The sequence below is a fragment of the Tyto alba genome, unplaced genomic scaffold, assembly GCF_018691265.1.
Source record: "Tyto alba isolate M040663 unplaced genomic scaffold, T.alba_DEE_v4.0 Super-Scaffold_18, whole genome shotgun sequence".
Classification (NCBI taxonomy): Eukaryota; Metazoa; Chordata; class Aves; order Strigiformes; family Tytonidae; genus Tyto; species Tyto alba.
Window position 1 is genome coordinate 32,573,345 of NW_024881280.1, and position 12,005 is coordinate 32,585,349.

At 41.2% G+C, this 12,005-nt stretch overlaps 1 protein-coding gene across 7 annotated transcripts in view; it reads right to left on the reverse strand.

Moving 5' to 3' along the window:
- Window positions 1–4,839: 4,839 nt before the first annotated feature.
- DICER1 (dicer 1, ribonuclease III) overlaps window positions 4,840–12,005 on the reverse strand; it is a 68,546-nt gene continuing 61,380 nt past the window's right edge. For all 7 annotated transcript variants that reach the window (XM_042790799.1, XM_042790796.1, XM_042790800.1 and 4 more), the window contains 3 exons: window positions 10,248–10,410; window positions 10,050–10,125; window positions 4,840–9,754 (listed from right to left, as the gene is read on the reverse strand). In XM_042790799.1, the coding sequence (XP_042646733.1) occupies window positions 9,589–9,754; window positions 10,050–10,125; window positions 10,248–10,410 (405 nt within the window). In that variant the 3' untranslated portion in view covers window positions 4,840–9,588. The remainder of the gene's footprint in view (window positions 9,755–10,049; window positions 10,126–10,247; window positions 10,411–12,005) is intronic.

The following is a 12,005-nucleotide window of genomic DNA, read 5'->3' on the forward strand; positions in this document are numbered from 1 at the left end:
TCAGTGCGAGCAATCACAATAAGGTAAAAAACAACAGGGGATTTTAAGCCAAGTGATGCCAGCAGGTCACAGTTACAGTCTTATCTCTAACAGCAAAACCAGTTTCCTACTTATCAAACACAACCCTACCGCGACTGCTGTCTGCGGCATGGCTGGCACGGGGGACAGACCACGTCTCTTCTCACCACAATCCCATTTTGGACGCAAGGCAGAGTTTTTGCTGTTGCAGTTAAGGCATGGAGTCCTCACAGCGTGCCAAGAAAGAGCCACTAGCTCTGATCTGTTGCAGGAAGAGGCAACGTTAAAGGCAAGATGGGCCCCGGAGCACAGACTCGTTTGGACCTCAGGGGACTAAGTTCAGGCACACTCGAGGCTTAAAGTTTATTGGAAGTGGCAAAACCTGGTGATTTCTGCAGTGCCTGGTGGCCAAGCTTGACCTCTACTTCTTGTGAGGCTCTACTTCAGTTGGTCTCTGCTTCTCAATCCCTCCCACACGTCCCGCTGTCACCTTAAAACCCGATGCTGGGATAAACAAACTTCGGCTCTGACCATTTCCACCCTTGCCCAGCCCTCCTCCGCGACGCTCACCTCTTTCTGAGGAGCTAATTTCTGAGGAGCTAAGCTGCCCGGGCCTGTTCCCTTTTCCTCCTGTGTTTGAGGCATCTCTGAATCTTGGCTTTTCTTCTTTTCGATATTTTCAGCCTACAACTTCCTCTATTGGTTGATACACCTCGGGTGTTTATGCGGATGGCCTGTCACTCCTTGGCAGTTTTGGGGTTTTTCTGACATGCCTCAACACACCATACCCTACACAAAAAGCAGCTGCTATATGTCCAGCATTGGTTATATACTCACGTTTAGCTCAGCTCCTGCAGCCAACGTGCCGCAGGCTCTGTTGCGATTTAGCTGCTGCATTAAGTAGCCTTTCACCTTAGCTAAACTGCCAATAAACCAACAGTATGTTACAAGAAATCTTCCACAGAGGTTGCTGTGGGGTTATTTTATCCCGATTTTAGTGGCTTGCAAGCAGACGTTAAGTAGAACAAGGAGTACCCTTGCAGTGCACACGTACGAGGCCGCCGGATGGATCCAGCTCTGCGAGGAGGGCCAGAAGTGCCCTTGTTTCCTGCCTTGCTGCACCTGCCAGGGACAGCGCCAGTTTTTGGGAACTCAGCCCCCCCGTGCCAGGCAGCGCTCGGCCCAGGAACTCTTCTGGCTGATGGATCCCGCAGAAAGGGCAACTTTTTAAAGCCCTACAAAGTCATTTGGTCCGGAAAAAAAAAAAAAAAAAAAAACAAACAAACTGTTACTACGTCTTCCGCAGATGCTTTCCCATCTCCAGGACCAGCAACTTCAACAGTTTTGTTAAGGCAGAGTCCTGGGAGCTTTTGCCCGTGTTTTAAGCGAGCTTTTTGCTGGCACGGACCTGCACAGCAGCCAGCGGGCGAGACAGGGAGGACAGCTGCCTGTGCCATGCTTGTTTGTACAATGAGCTCTCTTTTGCCTGGAGCACATGTACTATGTAAAGCTGGGAGGAAGGTGACGAGTGTTGCTGGCAGGAACATAACGCCCTGCTATTCCAGCAAGAATCGCCCTGAAAGCAATAATTTCTGAACTTAAAATTGGCGCTGCAAAATACTGTTAATTGCTATAGATGTGTGAGAACAGGGCGGAGCTGAGCTGTCGAGATACTGATGCTTGCCTGAACGCAGGGAGGGTTTTGTTCTGACACTAGGATCTAAATTCAGGCGACTGGAGAGTGAATATATGAAAGTGAAAATGGCCAGTGCAGAGAGCTGGGGTATAAGAACGTGGAAGCAGACGTCTGTGCTTAATGATATCTGTGTTCACGGGCACTTGTGCTAATGCCAGCAGTTGTGCAACAGGCAGCTCGGTCAACCAGGGCGCTTCTACGCGGCTCAGATTCTTATTTATAAATCAAAGTTAAAAACCTTACCCTAAAACTGACGGCAAAGCGCCGCTTGGGTACTTCTGTGAAAACCACCGTCTTAAAGGAACGTGCAGCTGAAGCCTGGACTGGCGATCCCACAGTCCCCTCCTGTAGCTCAGTGCTTCAAAGTTAGGCAAGTGAGGTCTGCAAACTTAGCATCGTTCTGTTACAGATGCTGGAACAGCTGCAACAGTCCGTACTCGGGCCCCTGCCTCAGGCCAAGCGGCGGTGAAGAGGGGCCCATCCTCACCTCAGCAAGAGATGAGCGTCACCCTGGAGTAACTAGTGACCGCCCGGCCGCGCCGCAGAGCTAGAGGAAATCATCTCTCCTCCTTGAGGATCTCCCCGAATGAACGTTTCCAGCTTCAAGCCATGGTGGTGTGGGACCCAGCTCATCAGCTGAGCGCCGGCACTGGGGGGGGAGGAAGGGTCCCCCCGATGCCGAAAGGGTGATCTAAGGGAAGGAAATCTAAATCTTCCTGGCAAAAGCAAACGGAGCGAGCAGTTGGGTATTCACCACAACGGGTGGGGCTAATGCAAAAGTAAGTAGCTGGCAAACGTGTCCCTTTTTAAAGAGCCTCGAAAAATCGAAGCAAAGCAGAAGAGGCTACCTCTGCACAGCGCTGCGTTTCTCAGCTTTTACTTGACATCTGGAATTTACACTTACTGTATCTGAAGGACTTCTGTGTTAAGTTCAATTGCACACAATTTACAGAGCCCAAGTGGATGTCTTCCCAGTGCTTTCGGTGGGAGCTGGACAGGAACCCAACACTACAGGAAATTTTCAAGTTAACAGAAGAAAATTACTTCAATTTAAGAGTTCGCATGAGGCTTCCAATAAAATATCTATATAAAAAAGTAATGCTAAAACAAAAAAAAAAGAATATAAGCCAGGTAAGTGGAGGTGGTTAAGCTGCAAAGTAAATGATACTGTTTTCATAACGTATGTAAAGCCCTTGGTTATTTTAGTCACCAAAATGAAATTATTGTTCACGTTCTACAATAAGGAAAGACATAATCACAGCTATGAGAAAAATAAACCCCACTTACATGTCAGTACCGCCTGTGTCCGCTGACACGGAGATTTCCTCTGAGGAACAGATCCTGCACCTGGACTCCAGCAGAAGTGTTAAGGGAAGCCCAGCCAAGCACCAGATCTGCTCCTCTCTCGCTGGGCTCGAAGTTAGGATCAGTTTTGGGGCTGACTCTTTTCAGGGCGAGCATATTCAAAACGTTATTCCCCTCAGTTTTCACTCAAATTCCTTTTTCTGTGTGGTTTTGTTTAAGAAGAATAGCAGCTAACAAAAACCATCTCTTGGCTCTGTTGGTGCAATTATGGAACGCATTTATTCTTATACGGAGGTGAGAAACCTGTACCTGTACTCTTCTCCAGACACAGAGGCATTCTCTTTTCTATTCAGAGTGGCCACCGAGGTTTGTCAGGATGACAAACAGTAACCAGCCTCAAAATTTGTGTCTTGGTGTTACAGCATCACTGAATATTCCTCTTTTTCAAGTCAAGCCTGATGTTACTCTGGGGGCAGGAAGAACCCAGTAGCTGCTGCATTCTGAGCAGCTTAAATTTAAAAAAAACTACAAGGACCTTTACGTTATGCAGTTCCAACACCAGTGCCAAAAAGCTGTACTCAAAATCTCTCATATACTCAAAATCCATCGTATCTTGGTGATGCTCCCATACTGGCCAGAAAATGCAGCTACCTTCCGCTGAAGCAGAACCTTTTTTGATTTTACACTCTTTCTGGAGAACTCTGCTTCAAATTGCTACCCAGCAAGAGAGGGACCACTTCCTTTGAGACTCAAGTTTAGATGGCCATCCCTCGTCTCATTCCTCCATGATGAAGATAATAGTATCTTCATTTTTTTTTTTTTTTTAATTATTATTTTCAAGCTTATTTTCCGATGGAAAATTTGGGGAAAGGAAAATTTGCCAATTTGACCCCCTTGCTAGAACTTGGGGGCTGTGCTGTCATCCCCTAACTACAGGGGGATGCAGTTAAAGGGCCTTACCCACCAGTGCCAAAGGTAGAAGGGAAAAAAAAAAAAAAAAAAAAGAGCTGGAAAGCCACAGAAGATCCACGGTTCCTCAGGATTTGCAGCTGCTAACTGCTTGCTTCATCACAGCCGAGCCGAGGAACCAAGTGACACCACTGCACGACTTGGCTCAGGCCTCCGCCGAGTCCCGGACAAAGGTACCACCAGGCCTCGCGGCCCTTTGGCAGGGTTTTCTCTGGAACCCAAGACAAAAACGTGTGGTAGAAACTGCCCCTCGCAGACGCCAAGAAACTCGACTGCTGCACGGGGAAGCTTTCAAAGAGGAAGACGACTCCTCATCTTTTTTTTTTTGCCCGGCGGGTCTGTGCCATCTCCCCAGCGCACAGCCGCGACACCGGTGTGCCGGCCAGAACACTCTCCAAACGCACTCAGGGTAAGTGAAACAGTGATAGGAAAACAAGTGGAAAAAATAATTCAAATCAACGTTATCGACGTTGAGACTCTCAGCTACTATTACCATGTTCTTCTTAAAACCCGTGCCGAATCGTGCAGATCTGTGTTACTGAACCCTTGGGCTCCGGGGGCTCCCAGCTCCAACAGAAATTTTGCAGGTGGTGTAATGGTCAACACAGAGATAAATTGTAGGAGGTAAACCACCATTTTTAACCTGAGCCTCCCTTCAGAGTCTTCACATAGCTGTGAAGGCAGTCCATCCATCGGAGGAAGACGACAGGCAGACTTGTCTTCAAAGGTCAAGAAATAATGTTTTCACAATTTTTTATTTTTTTGCCCGAGAGCAGAAAGTAATTTTCGTAAACTCCAGAAGGTTTATGGGAATGTTAAGAGGAACTAAAAACAAAAGTAAAAAGACAATACAAGGTGAACAGACCATAACTTTATTGGAGATATACTCAGCTACAATTATTACAAAAAACTATTAAAGGTAATTGTGATCCATAAGGTGCAGATTGCAAACTTCTGCAGCATGATTACAGTATGAATGAATTACATTTTATGTCCCTTAAAGACAGCTGCAGCATGTGATGGTAAATATTTTATTGTCCATCAAATTATATTTGTTATTCATTCTACTTGATTTTAACCATCTTTTCAGTCAAACTATTTACAATAAAAATGCCTGCAATTTCCAATTCCTGTTCACCAACATTTTGCTCTCCAACTTGCTGCTGCAGTAAATTCTGAGTGCATCTACAAAGCAATTAAAGTAGTCTGTGGTTGCCATTCAATTAAGAAAGGGGAAAAAACCCAAGGACTTTATTGGATGAAATTTATTTTGAAGAAACGGAGTTAGCTTTGACAGAAGTTAATTTTAACTGCTAGTGGAGTATACTGCAATGACCTCTAGATATTTGCTAACGCAGTTCAGATTGAGTTACAGTTGATATTTAGATTACATTCCACGGTCATGAATCGTAGTGTTTTAAATCTGAAACCTAACGCGGAAGAAATTAACTTCTTGAAAATTAGAGCAATGGAAACGGCTCAATGTCAGTAATGAAGTACCAAACCCCCCCCCAAATCCTTCTCACTTCACTCATGTAATAAATAAAGAGATTTCCATTCGAGTGTTTGCACAGGGAACCCCGTCCCAAACCACCACAAGCCCCGGGGCGCTGTCGGAGGCAGGCGTAGGGTCGCAGCAGCCCCCGGTGCTGTTTGGCATTTTCGGGTGAGGCGTGCTGCTGCGGCCGGGCTCCGAGGGCTTCGCCTCCCGCCCCAACTCGGCCCACGCGCCTCGCGTGGCTCGGGTCACAGCCGGGGAAGTGAACCCCGCAGCACTGGGCCCGTTCAGGGGCTCTGGATCTGCTGGCAAGGAGCAAAAAAACCGAACTCCGCAGCAGTGTGCGCGCAAGCACAAGATCTTCTGGTGCGTAAAAGCGCGCCGCCCCACGGGTGCAAACGACACCACATCAACCCGCACCAGCTGAGGATCTGGCACCTCCTCCCTGGGCCACCGCTATATTCCTCCCCAGCACGGAAGCTGGTTCTTCTCCAAGCTCTGTATTCGGCAGGCACAACACTCTATCGTGGAATGAGACTTTAAAATAGCAGGTTTGTTTTTTTTGTTTTTTTTTTTTTTTTTTTTCCCTGCGTGGACTCGAGCGGCATCAAGCTGAACAAACACTTCAGAACTTGCTACTGGGCGCTCAATATTCAGATTGAGCGGAGATTTTGATTTAGCTGGGGTTGACCGTATCACTAGGGGCTGTTTTTTTGCAAAAACTACGCTGTACGCATAATACGTTGGCTTGTTCAGAGATAATTACTGGAGTGTCAGAGGTCATTCTAATTTTAATTACTTCACGTAACAGTAAAATGATGTAGTAGAAAAACAATAGCTTTAAAATACAATCAAGTGTTGTTACACATCTTTGTTGTATTTTTCCACATACAGTAAAAATGCCACAGACATTACAAATGACCTACTTAAGTTGTGCAAGTAAATGACACATTGCAGGCATTATAATTATCTTTTTCAAATTCAGTAAATCAGAACAGCAGCAAGGCCAAACCACATTTTTCCTCTCTGTTAAGCATTTTTTTCCTTGAAATGAGGTAAAGCATGGTACCAAGTGCAATGCTTATTTGTGCTACATGAACAGAACAGCGCAAAAAAAGCCATAAAAAATAAAAACGCAGCATAGTTAGGAGGACTGTTTAAAGTACAGTATAACAGGACTTAGATTAAAAAAAAAACAAGGTTCATGCCAACTAACCCCCACACTATTTACGATGAGCCTGTGTGGTTATTTTTGAAGATGGGTTACAACAGTCCGCTTACACTTGTGCTTATAGCATGTCAAGTGATTTCTATCCCAACCTTCAAATGATCAGATTTAGGTCTTTAATAGCATACACTGTCCAATATCAAAATAATATCAACTGTAGGGTAAAACACACAGATGTATAACATGGAAACTAATATGAGTTTTCTATCTCAAAGGATAAAAAAATATTTCAATGAGGTCACACTGGAAAAAGTTACGGCATTTAAAACGCATTTAAAAACACATCAGCAGCAGAAACTACTTTATAGTCAGCCACTAAACATTTCAGATTTCCAATTCATAGGCTTTATCTAGTAACAAAGTGATCATTAAACTATTCTGAAACACAGAGCAAGTTCAGTTCATTTTCTTTGCATCAAAACTCCGCATCGCTTTACTGCCAACAATTACCTGAGACCCCTGAGAATCTATAACCTTGTAACAATCAGTAAGAAATTTTAGGCGTTCAAAGACTAACTTGAATTTTAGTTTTTCATAATGCAGTTAAAACTACTTCAGACTTTCTAGATGGTCTGATTTTATCTGCTGATGGGTGTCCGTCCAGAAACACAGGACTGTTAACATTAGCCACCATGTATTTCCTCTAAGAAACTTCATTCCGCCTACGAAGAAAGAGCTATAAATTGGAGACTTTTTTTTTTTTTTTTTTAAACAGCTAACTCAAAGCAATTTACCTTTGAAAATTCAGACCGCATGTTTGTCCTGTCCCATCTCGTGTACATTTGCTTTATGTACATCAGGACGCGCAGGTCCTTCCCTGTCACGTTTTCATGACTGAAGTACCAAACAAACGCTAAAATGTTTTATAAGCTAGTATTCTAATTCTCGGTCTGACTACTGTAACAATGCTGCTTTCAAACACAAGAAAGGTCCTTTTTCAGGAATGAAAAATGACTGAGATAGAAAATATATGAACTTTTGAAAACTGTATTTCAGAAAAGCTTAATATCTACCCCTTGTCACTAAGGCATTTATTTTATTTTTTGTTAAGAAAGCAAGAGCTGACAGTTTTGTTTTAGTGTGCATTTTGTGAGAAAAGGAATAGGGTTTAAAAGCAGGAAATACAGTATTTATTTGTAATTTAATACGTAAGACACAGCATCAAGTTCAAACTATTGTGCCGGAAAATGTTAAAACACCTTGCTCTGCTTTCTCAAACTTCAAGCATAATTAACAGGGCAAAATTGCAGCAAACCTCTACTGATATTGGTGGGAATACGAGACCCACAGCTTTTTTAAAAGGTAAATTAAGAGGTATTATAGTTACAGTGCAAAAAATTAAAATTTCAAGCATAATATATAAACATAGCACCAAAACAGAAAAAAAACAATGCATGCAAAAAAAAGAAGGAAAAGAAAAGAAAACAAAAAAGAACTGAGGTATTTAAGTGAAGAGTGCCTACAAAAATCTAATCAAAGAAGTATAGGCAAAGCCTAAAAAATAAAAGTATGATTTTCCCCCCACCCCCAGTAGACCAAAACACCAATGACCTAGTTTCTCTAAATTAAGGACCTAAATCACAGATGTATCAAAAGTACGGCAGTTATATCTCAAACATCAACTTTCATGTTATTTAACAGCACAGCTTTGGTAGGTGAAATATGCATGCAACTCTGAAAAGTACAGTAAGAAATTTATGTGGAAATATCTCTAAGTGTAAAGGTGCTCTGTTTGTTAAATACGTAACCAATTGACTATAAAATCTGCAGCATATTTTAGGTGTGATATGTCTAAGGTTATTTTGTTAGAGTGACAGTTTGCACTGTGCAATTATTCATTATTGTTTCCAGTATTGGAACTATCTAGCTTGCAGGTTTGTGTAAAATTGGAATTTTAGCCAAAGACCGTATTTTGTTTATGGTATAAAAAAAACTGTAGACTAACCACCTCCTCAGAATTGTTAAAAATAACCTAATTACATATATATGAATACAACTTCTATTATAATCCTGTAATAAGTCACAGCTATAGTAATGAGTTGTACTGTAAATATAGAGCTGTATCATTGTAAAATGCATAACAAAATGAAGGGAATGTAAAACAGTTTGTTCCAAAAAAGATCAGAAATTAAAGATTATTAACGAGGGTTTATTTATTTTTAAGGCAAGAACCTTTTTTTATGCAAGACCGTGTGGCATAAGGAAACTGAAGTTTCTTTCTACCAGTATGCCAGCCATTTCAATTAAAATCTGTCCCTAACAAATAAGTGCAATAATGATCGGGAATGCCATCTTAATGTAAAAAGATGACACGGAGAAGACAAAAAAATAAAAAAAATAAAAAAAAAAAAGAAAGAAAAAGGGGGGAAAAAAAAAAAAAAAAGAGGAGAATACTGGCACACTTATTCTTTCTCATACCAAATCATCCAGTACAGTTTATCAACTGCTTTATGACTGGCACTAGTGCACAGATTGAAGAATTTCAAGATTACTATATATAAATCTAGCAACTGCATTAGGCATAAGCTCCCTGGCCTTCTAACACTAAGCAAAGCTGTACTGACAAGAAAAGTAAACCAAAAAGACCTGACAACAATTATTCTGAACACTTGCTAAATGTCATCATTAAAGCACTCTTGTGATTAAACAAAGCAGAAGTGAGGAAAGAAGACAAGATTGTGTTTGCGCAAAAAACTATTAACTACAATTAGTTCCAAAATTTTATACATGTTAAATGTTTTGTTATCTATTCTGTTATCAAACAAACTTTAAATTCTGTCTTCCAATTTGTTCCTCTCAACATCAACGTTTTTAAAAATTTGCTTTATTTGTATGTGTTTTTTTCCCCCATTTTATTTATTTTTAAGAGGAGTCTCAGCTGTTTGGGACCTGAGGTTGATTTGCTTTGAGGCTTCGTAGTGCTCTTCTCGCAGCTGCAGATTTGGCAATCCTGTAGCTTCTGCCAACACCTTTAAACTTTCCCTTTCCTACAACTTCCACTGTTACTCTGACCTTTCCATCGTAAGTTCTTTCTGCAGGACTGCAAAAACATACACAAGAATTACTTACTGCCTAGGCAAGTTAATATGAAATAAGAGACAGACATTCTCTTTTCTACAGAAGCTGAAGCAGCGTAGTTCAACAGAAATCATTACTTTTCTCAAAAAGACATGCAAGGAAAAAGAATATAAATCAGTGAACGCAACGATCACGCTAGCTGCTTAGTGCAAAAGAAATTAAAAGTAATTCATGACATTTAAAAATCCCCGGTGGTTTACGAAGTGCAGCTTAAAAACATTTTATGGCAATGTGTACCAAAAGAAGTGTATTCTTACCTAAATTTGGCTGTCTCTGGCTCCATCTCCAGCAGCTCTCGTACTGGGGAGCGGGGCACATTAGCAGAAAATTTTTCTATTTGGGGAAGAAAAAAAAAAAAAAAAAAAAAAAAAAAAGGAAGAAAAAGATTAGCTTTGTTCTCTTCATAGCAGATGGCACTTAATTTTAATTAATTTTTTTCTGAAAGCTGACAATACCTATTAATGGCCTCATCATTGGATAGTACACTTGCCAAACCATTTCCAAGGACATTCCACTATCCATATAAATGGCACCAGCAAGGGACTCAAATATATCCCCCATGGCCTTTGGTACTTCAATGTCTTCCTCTTTTTCTTCATCTTCTTCAGATCTTCTGAGCTGTTTGCAATTAAAAAGCCGACGGGGGGCAGGGAGAGGGAAGGGAAGAGAGAAGGGGGAGGAGACAAGAGAGAAACAATTGCTTCTTTTAAAATAAAGCAAAGATTCAGAAATATAAGTTTTATTACATCCTATCCTGAGCTGCTTCCTTTAAGTTTCGCATTGACAACTTTCCACAGTGAAATTGTTCTTTTATTCCCCAATGAAACCAAGTTGCTGGGTATATCATTTTTCAAATGTGTGTGGGGAAAAAAAAAAAAAAAATTCCTAAACACCATTGTGTACAGAGACCTTATATGCTTTGTGAATTCCTTTGTTAGTAATTCTGTAAGATTTCACCATGGGTCTGGTTTTTCCAATAAGAAACAGGCTTTCCTCTATCAGTTAATACTAGAAATCTACTCACAACAAAGGAAGAGTTCATACATTAAACCTCTCCTAGGAGGACTTTAAAATCTGTAAATCCAATCTCTGGATGATAGTGGGATGTACCTTTTCTTACCTCATTCACCCCAGAAGCTAAGCACGAAACAAGCATTAGTAAAATAAGCCATTAATAACTGATCACCAACCACCTCAGCCTGAGCTAACAGACACACTTTAGGTATTTTTTTTAAAACGTAGCAGGCAGTGTTGTCTTCCATGCTAATAATTCAGGACAACAGTCTACGCTCATTATTTAAACCTTCAGTATATGCCTTAAAGGTCTTGAATTTACCTAACCCTTTAGTAAGAATACCTCGCGTACATATAATATACATTCACCTAAGTCCAAACAAAGTAACCTGACAACAAAGTTTTTGACCATTACTCTCCTCTACCTAAAGAGAAGGAAGTTTCTGTCAGTCTCCTCCCCTCTCACTCCATTTGGCTCCTATTTGGGGTTTTGAACCTGATTCAGTCCTCTTAAGAGTCATCGTAATACTTCATAAACCAGTCCCACCCAGTATTTCTACCTAAAATAAATCAAAGAAGTCAGACCTGATGTGTACGCAGTCCAAATGGGAATTTTGATGTTAAAAAACAAATTCAACTGTTTTGAATAGCATATTTCATACCAAGTGCAAACTAAAGCACTTTTGAGTTATACTGAAATAACAGAAGGAGAGAGAAACTAAGAGCTGCAAGGCAAGGGACAACAGATGTTTCAGGAGTGAGATTTGAAAAAAGAAAAGCAGATGACGTGGAGACACACATGGAAACCAGTCTAGCTGGCATGAACTGCAGAAACAAAGACTCTTGCATTAACTCTGATGAAATAAGAGTTTCAGTAATTCAGTGCCAGACCAAGATAGGGAGCAGGCGTAGGGAGAGTGAAACAAGAATTTTATTTGAAACAGCTATCACACAATTTGGTTATAGCTTTGGTGGAAGTTTGTAGGCAATCTTGGTGCACACTAGCAAAAGCTGAACAAGGCTAAAAATCACTGCTACGAGCTCTTAAAAGTAAGTTTTTAGCCTTTTCACTCATACTGTGAGGAAAACAGGACAGATAACAGAGTCTGATCTCTAAACGTAAAATAATTTCTATGATCTGAATTTCAGTGACAAACTTCTTAGTCAATATTTTCTGAATCTTCACGTTTAAACATACG